Consider the following 15320-nt stretch of genomic DNA (forward strand, 5'->3'; position numbering starts at 1 on the left):
AGTAGTGGGATTACAGGCGTGCATCACCGTGCCCAGCTAATTTTGTATTTTTAGTAGAGATGGGGTTTCACCATGTTGATCAGGCTGGTCTCGAACTCCTGACCTCAAGTAATCCACCCACCTCGGCCTCCTACAGTGCCGGGATTACAGGCATGAGCCACTGCACCTGGCCATTACATTTCTTTTTAAGATCTGGCTTTTAATGGAATAAATGTCAGTTGGCTTCTTTTGACATTCCCCAAACCATTCAATAACAACTGTAGATATAAGGATGAATTAATGAATGCAGTGAATGAATCTAGAAAGTAAATTTCACAAAGGAACCCCTCATTATATCACTATGTTATATGAATGAAGCCATACTGGAATTTGGGGAACAAGCTTTACCTAAGGCAACTAGAAAAACTGCCATGCTCCACAGACCACTACACATGCTGTGTGCAAATGTGTGCACGCACACATGCTACGTGTATGTGTTGGCGGTTTTATGTGGGGACTGGTTAGAAGCTGCTTCCAAAGCAGCTGGAAATGTTGGCCAATAACTCGGCAAAATTGTCTGCTGTTCAGAAGGCTAAAGCCCTCCCAAGCTCAAAAAGAAGATGAAACTCAGGTTTTGTTATTAACATATTGTTTCAATTCCATTTGTCACTGGTTAACTTCAAGAAAGTCTGTTTGGTCCCAGTGGAAGAAGCAATGCAAATTGGTACGTTGCAATAGGAGCTTTCATTCTTTATGGTCATGAAATTCTTTTCTGTTTTCTGTCTTTTCTATTTTTAAAAAATCAGGTCTCAAGATGTTTGTTGACTTGTCAAAGCTTTGAAGACATTAGGACCAAGTTTACTGAATGCTGAGAGTGTCAGATTCCATTTCCTAAGTCTAGCCCTTATCCTTTGGGTCAGATACTCTCTTGACAATGATGATTGAGAAGTCGTACATCTGCTAGCTGCTTGACTTTGTTACTAATGGTGAGAAATAGCTGTTTAACTATTTTGAAGGAAGAGGCAAGAGAAAGGACAAAGTAGGGAAATGGACTGTTCCATTTTCTATTGCATGGAATAGCCCCATGATAATCCTTGCCTTTCTAAAAAAAAGTATCCCAGCTCTCTCTATGTGACCTTGGGCTTCTTTCTCACCTCCCTTATGACCATACCCTTCTTTTCTGTTTGACATTTGTTTCTCTACTGGACTCTGATAGTAGGCTTTTAGTCTTCAAAATAGTGTCTGCGAAGAACTCATGAACCTGCTAGAGAATTAAGTTTTAACAGCTGTTCCTTGTGCTTGACCACCCCCTCCCATTGCCATCTTTGATGGTGGTGGTAGCTGTTAAAAGGTTCTGTGCCCTCCACACATCTCCTTAATGGTCAGACTGTTTGGAACCTGAACAAACCCATCTCTGAAAACTGTTTTGCTTTTTTTTCTCCTGCATTATGAGGTTTACTTATATTCAAAATTACAGAGAGACACTGGAGAAATAGGATGCCTACTGATTTATTTCCAAACTTAGCACAGGATTGGTTAATGCATAGTTGACATTCATTTATGATTAAGGTTGCTACAACATTTTAAGACCAAGACAATAAGCCTGCCTTAGAATAGTCAAGAATACTGATGTTTTGAGCTGTGGCTAGTTAAAAGAATGTAAAAAATACACTCTCAAGTGGATCCCACAGAAGTGTGTATACATGTGAGGCAGAGAGAGGAAGAGGGAGGGAGGAGGATGATACAAAAGCAAATGGAGCAAAATGTAAACCATTGATGAGTCTGGGTAAGGGATGTATCAGAGTTCTTTTACTATTGCAACTTTTTGGAAGTTTAAAGTGATGCCCAAATAAAATTTTACCAAAAAAAAAAAGTATAGAGCAGGGCCTATAAAAAGTTAGTTCATCTAAGCATGGTTCTACAAAAGAAAAAAAGAAGCATCATAAAAAAAAAGTTTTACTCTGTCATAACCCCAACTTTGAATAGTTCTATTTCCATTATAATGCAGACTACTTTTAAACTGATTCTGCCCGTTTCATGTCATCAACCTTAAGAGACAATACCTGAAAATAAAGTTATTACAATTTTTCTATTAGGTCTGATTTACCTGTGGTCTCATATGCTTGGCTTAAAACATGATGTTTTGGCAGACTGCATACAGCCATGGTTAGGTATCCTCAGGAAGACCCTTAGCTATGACCCCGAGCAGAAGGAATGGCCAGGCTCCCTTCTTCCTTCTGTGCTGCCAAAGTAAATACCATATAGTGATGTAAATGCCTAAGGAAGGGACATTGTGAGGTCACATATACATACATATGTGTGTGTGTGTGTATATATGATTTTGTTTGTTTGTTTGTTTGCTTTGTTTTGTTTTGTTATGAGATGGAGTTTTGCTTTTCTTGCCCAGGCTGGAGTGCAATGGCATGATCTCAGCTCACTGCAACTGCCACCTCCTGGCTTCAAGCGATTCTCCTTCCTCAGCCTCCCGAGTAGCTGGGATTACAGGTGTGCACCACGCCTGGATAATTTTGTATTTTTAGTAGAGACAGGATTTCTCCATGTTGGTCAGGCTGGTCTCAAACTCCTGACCTCAGGTGATCCACCCGCCTCGGCCTCCCAAAGTGCTGGGATTACATGCATGAGCCACCATACCCAGCCACATTTTCATAATTTTTAGTGTAACTTTTTATAAGCGTAAGAACTATGTTTAGCTGCCACTGCTTTCACCTGACTGATATACTTAAGAACAGACTCTCAGGATCTCTTGGCAAGTACAAGCAATCTTTAAAAATAAAAAAAGTCAGATGCCATGGCTCACACCTTTAATCCCAGCATTTGGGGAGGCCGAGGCAGGAGGATATTTTGAGTCCAGGAGTTTGAGACCAGCCTGGGCAACATAGGGAGACCCCATCTCTACAAAAATCAAAAACAAAAAACTTTGGTGTGGTGGCACATGCCCGTGATCCCAGCTACTTGGGAGGCTGAGGTAGGAGGATTGCTTGGACCTGGGAGGTAGATAGGCTGCAGTGAGCCACTGCACTCCAGCTTCGGTGACAGATAAATAGGAAAAAGAAAAATCTAAATTGAAGTTTTTGTGTTATCAGGTAAAGAAGTTGCTAGAAGCCAGGTACCATGGCTCATGCCTGTAATCCTAGCAATTTGGGAGGCCAAAGCGGGCAGATCACCTGAGGTCAGGAGTTTGAGACCAGCCTGACCAACATGGAGAAACCCCATCTCTAGTAAAAATACAAAATTAGCCGGGTGCAGTGGCTCACGCCTTTAATCGCAGCACTCTGGGAGGCCGAAGTGGGCAGATCACCTAAGGTCAGGAGTTCAAGACCAGCCTGACAGACATGGAGAAACCCTGTCTCTACTAAAAATATGAAATTAGCCGGGCATGGTGGTGCATGCCTGTAATCCTAGCTACTTGGGAGGCTGAGGCAGGAGAATTGCTTGAACCCGGGAGGCGGAGGTTGCAGTAAGACAAGATCGCGCCCAGCCTGGGCAACAAGAGCAAAACTCAAAAAAAGAAAGGAAAAGAAAAAAGAAGTTGCTAGTGATGATGTAGTGACTCTTAGCACAGCCTGGTCCCAGTGGAGGCCATGCCATATAACTTTTGGTTTTTGTTTTTTTTTTGAGATGAAGTTTTGCTCTCGTCACCCAGGCTGCAATGGTGTGATCTGGGCTCACTGCAACTTCCGGTTCAAGCAATTCTCCTGCCTCAACCTCCTGAGTAGCTGAGATTACAGACACATACCACCATGCCCAGCTAATTTTTATATTTTTAGTAGATAGGGGGTTTCACTACGTTGGCCAGGCTGGTCTTGAACTCCTGACCTCAGGTGGTCTGCCTGCTTCAGCCTCCCAAAATGCTGGGATTACAGGTGTGAGCCACTGCACCCAGCCAACATTTTTTAAATGTTTGTGTTTTGATGAGCTCTGAGAACTTGCCAGTGAATGTAATGTTTTGTCATTTTAAATAATCTCTGATATAAAGGAAAAAGAAAAACTTTCCTCAGTGAATAAACTCTGAACCAAGTGCTCATGAGACCATTGACATTTTACAATCCTTTTTGACTGTATATCCTTAAAATGCCTTCTGTGGGTGAAGTGGACTACCCTCCAGTTGTGTCATTTTGTGTGTCTGCAGCGCAGTAGCTTGGCTGATTCACCAAGAAAAGGGAATTGGCTCCATCAACACTCCCCACAGGAGGCAGCTTGGGGTTGCAGGGGTTTAGGATCACAGCCAAGACCGATCCTAAGACCACTTACTGATCTTGGACAATTGACCCTGAGGCATATTGCTCTGAGGCTCAGTTTCCCCATCTGTTAAATGAGACACCACTTACAGTGGGTTGCTTGATAGAGTGATTAAATGCCGTAACACTAATGGTACCAGCCAGGCATGGAGAAGTAAGTTAACTGTCTGCTAACAAATGAAACACAAAGCCATGCCTATAATGGAAAGGATATTGTCACTCAAGGTTCCTCAGTTGGACTCTTTACTTTGTGCGTGAATGACAGTCAGTCCTCAATGTAATTTGTTGAAAGGCTGGAATGAACTTGTGGGAATTGTAAGTTTGAGATGTGGCCAGAACTTCCAGGTGATTGGGAGGAGGGGATGGTGGGATTGTGGCATGTAGTGCTAACGTTGATTTACCTTGATTAGGATAGTAATATACTGTACATTTTTCACAAAAGGCTAATCAGGGAGTACAGCTGTAAAAGTAATTCAGATCTTCGGCACTTGGTATCTTTGTGCTAGCTTGGAAAATCCATGGCTTGTCTTAATTTGTGATGTTTTCTCTTGTTTTATAATCCAGTGGCATTTAATTTTTAGGTTCTATTGAATATTTATGTTCTTTGTAAGTCTGCAGAGCGAATACCTTAGTGTCTCCTCACTTAGCCTGATTTAGCAGGGGGCAGATGTTCGTATTTCATGATTTGGGTTAAATTGCATTGAAGGCACTCATTCTCCTGGTAGGAGTTTTAGAGTTACTAATTAAATTCTTAACCTCTGGTTCCCTTCCTTTGACATGTGGGAGTAGTTTTTTCAAAATATCCAAGACATTTTCTGACTCATTAACACATCCTTTTTTATTGAGGAATCAGAGGAATATGCCTATGTTTAGAAAGCCTTTCCTTAGTCAAGACGTGAATGAGTTGCACCTGTGTGAAATAATGCCTTGTTTAAAAGGTCATAACCTCCCAATGGTAGTGTAGGAAATTAGGTCATCTTCACTTTTTGTTCAGGGTGAATGCAAGTTAAATGTATTAGTTGGAATAATATATGTGTGGCATTGCTCCTACTGCTAATATAGATTGTAGCTATGAGGTGCTTGCCCTTCATTTGTTACAATGTTAATTTTCTCAATGTCCTATCATTTATTTATTTTTATTTTTATTTTTTTTTGAGGCTGAGTCTCGCTCTGTCGCCCGGACTGGAGTGCAGTGGCCAGATCTCAGCTCACTGCAAGCTCCGCCTCCCGGGTTTACGCCATTCTCCTGCCTCAGCCTCCCGAGTAGCTGGGACTACAGGCGCCCGCCACCTCGCCCAGCTAGTTTTTTGTATTTTTTAGTAGAGACAGGGTTTCACTGTATTAGCCAGGATGGTCTCGATCTCCTGACCTCGTGATCCGCCCGTCTCGGCCTCCCAAAGTGCTGGGATTACAGGCTTGAGCCACCGCGCCCGGCCAATAGGTAGTATTTTTCAACACTCTTAGTATTTAGAGTTGAATTGAGATAGTTGCTGGAAAATGACTTAGTCTCAGGCTGAAAGTGTATGGGTTTTCACTGCCCTTCCCACTTGTTTAAGCAAATGAGAACTTCTTTTTGTTTTTGACATCCTTCCTGAGATGGAAGAAGGTTTATTAAGGCAAAAGAAGTTTTGGAAGTCTGACGTGTCAGTTTGTATGTGTGACTAGACTCTGGCTTTTAGCCATATGACCTTGGACAAGTCTCTTGACTTTCCTGAACCTTGTTTTCTCTAAAATGATTGAGTCGGGATAATTATATATAATTTTCTTTTTTTACACCATTTTTTTGTGGGTGAAAGGGCCAGGTATAAAAAAGCTCCATCTCTCCATCTGGTTCTGAAAGTTCTGATATTATTATTTTTTTCTTTGTGTCCTGGGATGAGGGATGATTTTTCAGAATCAGAAGAGACAAAGAACATAAATGGTAATAGCAAAGGTTGTAGGGCAGGGAATGTTGTCTTGACACTTTCATAGCCCTTCATCCAAGGAGGCTTTTTATTCACAGGAGGATTTACATCTTTCTCTGCCCATAGCAGGCTGATGACATTTCACACATAGTAGGCACTGACTGCATAACTTTTCAGTGAATGCCTGCTTATGATGCAATTAAACATTAACAGTCACCAAGCTGGATTTTATTTTCACATAGTTCTATATTCAGACTGTTTGTTGAAGGAACTCATTGATGAATGTCTGGCTGACTTTAGCCCTTAGTAAAGGCTTGAGGATTTAATGTGCAGTATAAGGATTTAATTGTGCTATTTCTATTTTGTGTGTAAACTCAGTTAGTGTCTTACAAAACATAATTAGAAATCTGAAACCTGCAACAGAGCGAGACTCCGTCTCAAAAAGAAAAAAAAATCTGAAACCTAAGCAGTTTGGCTGAGTGGACCCACTCTCAGAAGGCAGCACTGCCTCAGTTGGAAAAATTGCTTAGGAAATACGGGGGACCAAGTGGGGTCTTGAGCCATTTTTCATGGGGCATAGTAGTGGGCAAGGCAGATGGCCTGATCCCTGACACTTCTTTCTACAACTTATAGGATGTCATAAGGATTTGTGGGCAAGTTAGAAAGTCAACACATCAACTTTCTTGAGAACTTTTCTAAGGAATTGACTATAGAGAGGCACCTTTTAAAGGCTCCTGGAAATAAACTAGCTTTGGTGGCATGTTCTGAAATTCTGAGCTGGCAAAGGGACTACTACCAAATTATATAGCTCTAAATTTTGAATTTCAGGGGGCCTGGGGGCTGGGGGGTGGTGACAGTAGTAATTTGGTTACTTTCTCTGGGCCCAGCTGTGTGTTAACAGCATTCAGTAAAAGCTCTAGGTCAGAGTAAGAGACATGCATTCAGGTTTTAGATGTCTTTGTTTTTTCTTATGTTGTCCACAGCAGCCATTGTTTGATGTCCTGTGCCTGAGAAACCAGGCTTTAAAGTTTATGCCTTTGGAGATGGAGCCCAAAATGAGCAAGCTGGCCTTTGGCTGTCAGAGAAGTTCCACATCAGATGATGACTCTGGCTGTGCGTTGGAGGAGTACGCCTGGGTTCCCCCGGGCCTGAGACCAGAGCAGGTAGGAACTTCATCATCCTATATTTACTCTTTGTTTTTCAGTGTGAGTTCAGACTTCAGAACATTATTTTGCAAATGGATAGAACATCACTGAGATGCTGGAATACCACCCTCCTCAGTCCTTATTCTTCTTTGTATGGCTTTGAAGGTCATATTTAGTTTCTCAATGGAAGTTTCCAGTCTTGTCGTACCCATGGTTCCAGAAGCCTCATAAGGATCCCACCTCATAAGGATCCCATTTTTGCTCTAATGAATGAAATCCGGAGTACTACATATGCATTGGTTATGTGTATTTTGGATGAATCCCTCTTGAGAGTGAGAGGAATTTACCTTTCGGAAAACTTCTGTGACAACAAAAAGGCAATAAAAGAAAAAAGTTTCCATGCCAGTTCTCAGCAATGCTTTTGCTTTGGAAGCGAGATGGCAAGCTATCAGAAACCCTCTGAAGTGTTACTGCTTAGACATTTGACCTTTGATAACTTTGCATATAAAAGAGCCTGTCACACCACAGGGATTGGGGAAAAAAATTAAAGAGTTAATTTTATGCTTTGTTTGTATTGTTATTTTAAGGAAGATGAGAACATTCTATATGCCTATTTAATTTTCCCAATATCTTTACAATGATTAACTTGTTGAAAATCACTGGTGATATTATTAAAAGAACAAAGGCATCATTTGAAAATAAAGTTGACAGTGGGGTGTGTGGTTGCTTTGCTTCTGATTTAGGGTTCTGTTTCCTGTAGGGTGGGACATTTTTTGAGAATAGGGTATCCTTATTTATCCATGGCATAGCACAATACCTGGCACGCATGTAGCTGATATTCAATAAGTATTTATAACTATAAAAAGCTTCTAGAGCTGATAGAATGGGGAGAGGGTGGAGTACTGGCAAAGCAGTTAGAAAAGCAGTATTTGGACAAACTACTTAGAGAGAATCCCTTCTTACATCTTAGGGTGGGTAGGCTTTGTGTGGTACTAAGGTATTGAAGTAGACAGGCCCTAAATTCCTGTCTCCTGTCTTTTTTTTTCTTTTATTCCTTCTCAGCTCTGCAGTATCCTTTGCAGTAGTCATTAAGGGATGTTCTTTTAAAGATATCAGAAAACAAACAGGCAGAAATTAAGTTTTCCTTTCAGAATGAGCAAAGTACAGCTCAATATGGCTTCTCTCCAATTTCCCTGGAGAGACTGGAAGCAAAGAAAGCTGATGTTTGAGAGCACCTGATAAAGAAGAGTTTACAACATTTAGTTAAACAGCTTTTGTCTTTGTGATGTGTAAAATTCAGAGAGCAAATTCAGTGTGTTTGTGTACTGGGTGGATTTTGGGCCATGTCACATAGTCTGTGTGGTAATTTGCAGAATTCACCCAGGACTCTCTCTCTTGCTGATCTCTTAGATGACCCGTTGGAAGATTGGCTGAGGAAGAGTAGTCTTTTTTTTTTTTTTTTTTTTTTTGAGATGGAGTCTTCCTCTGTCCCCCAGGCTGGAGTGCAGTGGCGCGATCTTGGCTCACTGCCACCTCCGCCTCCTCGGTTCAAGCGATTCTCCTGCCTCAGCCTCCCGAGTAGCTAGGATTACAGGTGTGCAGCACCATGCCCAGCTAATTTTTGTAGTTTTAGTAGAGAGAGGGTTTCACCACGTTGGCCAGGCTGGTCTCAAACTCCTGACCTCAGGTGATCCACCAGCCTTGGCCTCCCAGAGCGCTGGGATGACAGGCGTGAGCCACACCACCAGGAAGAGTAGTCTTAAATGTGCATATTTTATGGTGCATAATTTATGATGTCCCTAATTTTCACTACAAATTACATTCGTGAAGAGCAATTTAGCAGCTGGGTGCTAGTTATCTGAAGGTTTGCAGTTCTGCTGAGTTGGCTCAGCTGGTCTTCTCATTAGCTACAAGAGGCCAAACCCTGTACCTAGGGAAAGTTAACTTTTAAAGATTAAGTGAGCTGAAATGCTCAGTTCTGTATGCTGATACCATTCTCACTGTCTCTTATGCAGATCCAGCTCTATTTTGCTTGCTTACCAGAGGAAAAGGTTCCTTACGTTAACAGCCCTGGAGAGAAGCATCGGATTAAACAGCTTTTGTACCAGTTACCACCACATGATAATGAGGTAAAATAGCCGGAAGAAGGCTAATTAGAAAAAAGAAAAAAATGCATGAGAAGCATTGAGATGCTGCTCATAAACCCCAAATCCTCACTGGTGAGGGCTCTCTTTTGCCTTCCTTTAGTTAAAATTTGGCCAGAGAATACAGCTTTCCATTCGTTGAGAGAAGAGGGAAAAGAGTATCAGTGTAATAAACTTAACACAAGTTGCTTTTTATAGTGTTTGCAGCCAGCCACCAATGATGAGGAACCTACAAATGCCTGAGATTTCCCTGCCCCTGCATCCAGAGTGAATGCTTTATGGTCATTCAGGCCTGCAGTTGAGTTGAGTGTATATAGAATGGAGAGTAAAAGTGGCAGTTAACAAGTTTAAACCTTTTGTGGAAAGGTTAATGTCCTATTTTCTTTTTAATGTCTGTGCTGATAAGGGTTTTCAATTAAACATTTCTTATTAAAAAAAAAAAAAAAAGACTATTCCTTCACGTTGCATTTCCCTTTTTCTAGAGAGGCTGTAAAATTCGGATATGGTGTCATTTTAAAATCATGGAGGTGTGACACAGGCGAGCTAAACTTACTATTTTATTTCCTGAAACTCTGGAAGTAGAGAACTGGTGAGAAAGAGTGTGCACTCAGTGTGGTGTTTCTGTTTTGCTTTCTGTGAAGGTGCGGTATTGCCAGTCTTTGAGTGAAGAGGAGAAAAAAGAATTGCAGGTGTTCAGTGCTCAGCGGAAGAAAGAAGCACTGGGAAGAGGAACAATTAAGCTTCTGTCCAGAGCAGTCATGCATGCTGTGTGTGAGCAGGTGGGCAGCCCCTTCTCCGATGTGTAGCTTGTGGCAGTGATGCGGATGGGGTGGATAGTTAGGGGTAGGTGACTGGGCTAGCAGAGGTGTGGGCCCTGAAAGCCTCCAAAAAATGAGAGGAAGACAGCCTGGCTTTTTATTAAATAGCAATTCATGTTTCATATTTGTAACTAGCTACACTGCTGTGTATGACAGCAGGAGTCAGTCACCCTTGTGCAAACATTGGGTGAAATCCTGCCTTTGGTAGGATCCTGGCATGGAGGTAGGTGCTAGGATACATCTCGTATTCAAAAGAGGCAGAAACATAATGAAGACATTCAGATCTTTGCTGGCAGTTCTCAGAGTAGGAAATGTATCCAGCAGGAGGCTGGCACAGGAAAACCACTATTTGTGTGAATCACATTACACCGTCCTTAGAAAGTCGTAGTATGTCTGAGACACGTACCTTACAGTGGAGAATCACCAGTAATCCAGCATTAAAGAGCTATTTAATCACTAACAGAGGTGGCAAAAATAAACACATTCCTGACAAATTCGAGATTTATCCTAAAGTAGGAAAGCCTGAGAATCCCGTCTTTAAAAAATGATCCTTTTACATTCAAACCCATTTGTTTGTAGTGTGGGTTGAAGATAAACGGAGGTGAAGTTGCAGTGTTCGCCTCCCGCGCGGGCCCTGGCATGTGCTGGCACCCATCCTGTTTTGTCTGCTTCACGTGCAATGAGCTGCTGGTCGACCTCATCTATTTTTATCAGGATGGAAAAATTCACTGTGGCAGGCACCATGCAGAACTGCTCAAACCACGGTGCTCGGCATGTGACGAGGTAAAAAAAAGTTCATCCTTTCACACTGGGAAAAATAAGCTTAGATTAAGCCAATATTCCACTGTTTACATCTAAGCAAAATATTAAAATTTCCTGGATTTTGTTCTGTGTGCATGTTTTAAAGAAAACCCTGTACATTCATACAATGAAGTAATCTATATTTGGTTGGTGCAAAAGTAATTGCGGTTTTTTGCCGTAATGGTCAAAACCGCAATTACTTTTGCACCTACCTAATAGAAGGGAAGCAGATGTCTGTGTACTTTGATAAGTATTATATCTTCAGTGCGTTGTGAGAAAATACAAGTTGCAGAAGAACATGTAGTAGATGGTGTTTTTTTGTTAAGGATTTAAAAAACAATATGATATATGTATTTGTTTATACTCAGAAAAGGTATGGAAAGACAAATACCAAATTAGTAGTAGTTACCCTGGGGGAAGGCGGGAATGGATGATGGCTTGAAAGGACAAATTTTTTCCCTTTAGCTTTTTATTTTAAAATAATTTTAGATTTACAGAAGAATTGCAAAGCTGTTACAGAGAGGTCCTGTATGCCCTTCTCCCAGCTTCCCCTGATGCTAACATCTTACATAACCATAATATATGTATCCAAACTAGGAAATTATCATCAGTATAATACCATTAACTAAATCATAGTCTTTGTTTCGATTTTCCTAGTTTTGTAACAAATGTTCCTTTTCTTATCCAAGATCAATCCAGGGTGCCTCATTGCATTTACTCATTGTATCTTCTTAGCTTCCTTTCATGTGTGACAATAAACTTTGTTTTTATTTTTATACATTCATTTATTTGATACTTTTTTTCAACAATGTTCTCTTTGAACATATTTTGGTTTTGGTTTTGGTTTTTTAAATTTTTTTGAGATGGAGTTGCTCTCTGTTGCCGAGGCTGGAGTGCCGTGGTGCAATCTCGGCTCATGGCAACCTCCGCCTCCTGTGTTCAAGTGATTCTTGCACCTCAGCCTCCCGAGTAGCTGGGATTACAGGTGCCTGCTACCACGCCCAGCTAATTTTTTTTGTATTTTTAGCAGAGGCGGGCTTCACCGTGTTGGCCAGGCTGGTCTCGAATTCCTGACCCCAAGAGATTTGACTGCCTCGGCCTCCCAACGTGCTGGGAATACCAGGGTGAGCCACCGCGCTCCACTGAACATATTTTGGAAACCAAAAATATAAAAAAATAGAAGAACCTTCCGGGCTCGGTGACTCATGCCTGTAATCCCAGCACTTTGGGAGGCCAAGGCAGGCGGATCATGAGATCAAGAGATAGAGACCATCCTGGCCAACATGGTGAAACCCCATCTCTACTAAAAATACAAAAATTAGCTGGGCATGGTGGCGGGTGCCTGTAGTTGCAGCTACTCGCGAAGCTGAGGCAGGAGAATTGCTTGAACCCAGGAGGCGGAGGTTGCAGTGAGCCGAGGTCATGCCACTGCACTCCAGCGTGGTGACAGAGCGAGACTCCATCTCAAAAAAATAAAAATAAATAAAATAAAAGAACCAGCCTGGACCCCATGGTGAGACCCCATTTCTGTCCCAAAATGTTTTTCAAATTAGCTGGGCATGGTGGTTGTGCCCTTGTGGTCCTAGCTACTCAGGAGGCGGAGGTGGGAGGATCGCTCAAGCCCAGGAGTCTGAGGCTGCAGTGAGCTATGATTGTGCCACTGTGCTCCAGCCTGGGCTACAAGTGAGACCCTGTCTCAAAAAATAGAGTCCTTAATCTGGAGATGGCCACCAGGTCAAATAAAGCATTATCAACACAAATGCTGTTCACTCAGTTCCAGCATCTGTGTAGCTATAACTGTGTTGAGTCCACAGACATTTTTATGAGTTTTCTTTCTACTGAAACACCAAATTATTTCACTAAATTATTTCCGTGTTAATGTGTTCTTTGCCAGATTATGCCAAGGAAATGTTACTGGGGAGCAAAAATACGACCCAGTGAAATACTTCCAGTGTAGAATTCTGTTTTGTCAAGTTGAAGCAAGCATTTATTATTTACTCTTTTTTCAGTACTCTCAATTTATGCTGTAGTTTGTAGCTAAATCAGGTTAGATTTAAGCTTGTGACTCTAAGAAGCAAGGTTAGCTATTTGATTTTTTTAGAGCCAGTGTCTGTCCATTGCCCAAAAAACATGCAGTTACTTGGCCTTTAAAATAGTTCCTAATGATTTTCTTTCATTCTCTGGTTTCACGTTTCTTTTTGAAGATAATTTTTGCTGATGAGTGCACAGAAGCTGAGGGTCGCCATTGGCACATGAAACACTTCTGCTGCCTTGAGTGTGAAACAGTCCTGGGAGGGCAGAGGTATATCATGAAGGATGGCCGTCCCTTCTGCTGTGGCTGTTTTGAGTCTCTCTATGCGGAGTACTGTGAAACCTGTGGGGAACATATTGGTAAGTCCACAGCCAGCCCGTCTGCCCTGTCACCTAGCCATTAGTCTGTCTAGAATTATCCACAGTCTTATTTTTTCTTTTCTGTTTTTTAAAGTTGAGGTATAATTTACATACAGTGAAATGTACAGATCTTAAATGTTCCAGCTGATGAAATTTGACAAGTGAACAGAGTCGATTCTTGCTATTCGCAGTAGTTGTGTTCTGTGAAGTTACTGCAAAGGCTGGATTAGTGAACACTGAACCGTTGCTCATGGGGGAATACAGGGTTAGGTTCCTGTGAGCCTCTGGGCACAGCAGTTTCATCAACCCATCAATGCATAATCTTGTTTCATGTGTGTTTTTGCTTAAAGCCACTGCTTTATTGAATGTACATTGTTGACGCATTAATATTGAATTCACAGCCAGTAGTACCATACTCAAGATTAGGAGCTTATGTAATACGTCTTTTCTCCATAAGGCACATCACAGCCTTCTTGCCCTTAGGAACATGACAGCATTTCAGCACTGTCAGCATTACACTTGGGGTCATTTTAAATAGCAAACTCACCAAAAAAAAAGCACAAAAACGCAGAAAACATGGCAGTAGATAGACCAGGAATACGACACTTGTCTACAATATGAGAGCTGAAACAAAAAGCTGGAGCATCTCCTGGATCAGTGCGTGTTGGTTCAATTCATATTTTTACCACTCTGCACATCTGCGAATGACCATGAAAGTGTTCCCAATATTAGTTTGGGGGTTGTGAATAAATTTTTATGAGTAGGCAAATTCACAAATACAGAATCCACAAAGAATGAGGATTAATTGTATCAGTGTCACCCACACGGCTCCCCATACCCGTAATCTTTATTTTCTTCATTTCTTCCTTATACCTTGTTTCAGGCATTAAACCATAACTTGTTATTTATTCTGTCCTTTTCAAAACAGGTGTGGACCATGCGCAGATGACCTATGACGGGCAGCACTGGCACGCCACGGAAGCATGCTTTTCTTGTGCCCAGTGTAAAGCCTCTTTGTTGGGATGTCCCTTCCTTCCCAAACAGGGTCAGATTTACTGCTCAAAAACGTGCAGTCTCGGTGAAGACGTCCATGCCTCTGATTCTTCTGACTCTGCATTTCAGTCAGCTCGATCAAGAGACTCCCGAAGAAGTGTCCGAATGGGCAAGAGCAGCCGGTCAGCAGATCAGTGTAGACAGTCTCTCCTCTTATCGCCCGCTCTGAACTATAAGTTTCCTGGCCTCTCAGGCAATGCTGATGACACCCTCTCTCGAAAATTGGATGATCTGAGTCTCTCCAGGCAAGGAACAAGTTTTGCCAGTGAAGAATTTTGGAAAGGCAGAGTAGAGCATGAAACTCCAGAGGACCCTGAAGAATGGGCTGATCATGAAGATTATATGACACAGCTCCTCCTCAAGTTTGGTGATAAAAGCCTCTTTCAGCCACAGCCCAATGAGATGGATATTCGAGCCAGTGAGCACTGGATATCTGATAACATGGTTAAAAATAAGACCGAGTTAAAGCAAAATAACCAGAGCCTTGCAAGTAAAAAATACCAGTCTGATATGTACTGGGCGCAGTCACAAGATGGCCTGGGCGATTCTGCTTATGGCAGCCACCCAGGCCCTGCAAGCAGTAGAAGGCTCCAGGAATTGGATCTGGACCATGGGGCTTCAGGGTATAATCATGATGAAACCCAGTGGTATGAAGATTCCCTGGAATGTCTGTCAGACCTGAAACCAGAGCAAAGTGTTCGGGATTCGATGGATTCTTTGGCATTGTCCAATATCACAGGTACGTAATCTAGGGATTATGGGGTATTTGAAAAAAAGGAGCTGTTAATTATTGTTGAATATTAGGATGACTGAGAAACACATCTTG

General features: G+C 41.9%; 1 protein-coding gene across 4 annotated transcripts in view; it reads left to right on the forward strand.

Moving 5' to 3' along the window:
- The window catches only part of PRICKLE1 (prickle planar cell polarity protein 1), a 125417-nt gene that overhangs the window by 107774 nt on the left and 2323 nt on the right, over positions 1-15320 (forward strand). For all 4 annotated transcript variants that reach the window (XM_030939569.1, XM_010382379.2, XM_030939570.1 and 1 more), the window contains exons 2-7: positions 7126-7305; positions 9303-9416; positions 10073-10210; positions 10829-11032; positions 13255-13441; positions 14370-15233. In XM_030939569.1, coding sequence (XP_030795429.1) covers positions 7174-7305; positions 9303-9416; positions 10073-10210; positions 10829-11032; positions 13255-13441; positions 14370-15233 — 1639 coding nt within the window. In that variant the 5' untranslated portion in view covers positions 7126-7173. The remainder of the gene's footprint in view (positions 1-7125; positions 7306-9302; positions 9417-10072; positions 10211-10828; positions 11033-13254; positions 13442-14369; positions 15234-15320) is intronic.

The sequence above is a fragment of the Rhinopithecus roxellana genome, chromosome 10, assembly GCF_007565055.1.
Source record: "Rhinopithecus roxellana isolate Shanxi Qingling chromosome 10, ASM756505v1, whole genome shotgun sequence".
In the NCBI taxonomy this organism is placed as follows: Eukaryota; Metazoa; Chordata; class Mammalia; order Primates; family Cercopithecidae; genus Rhinopithecus; species Rhinopithecus roxellana.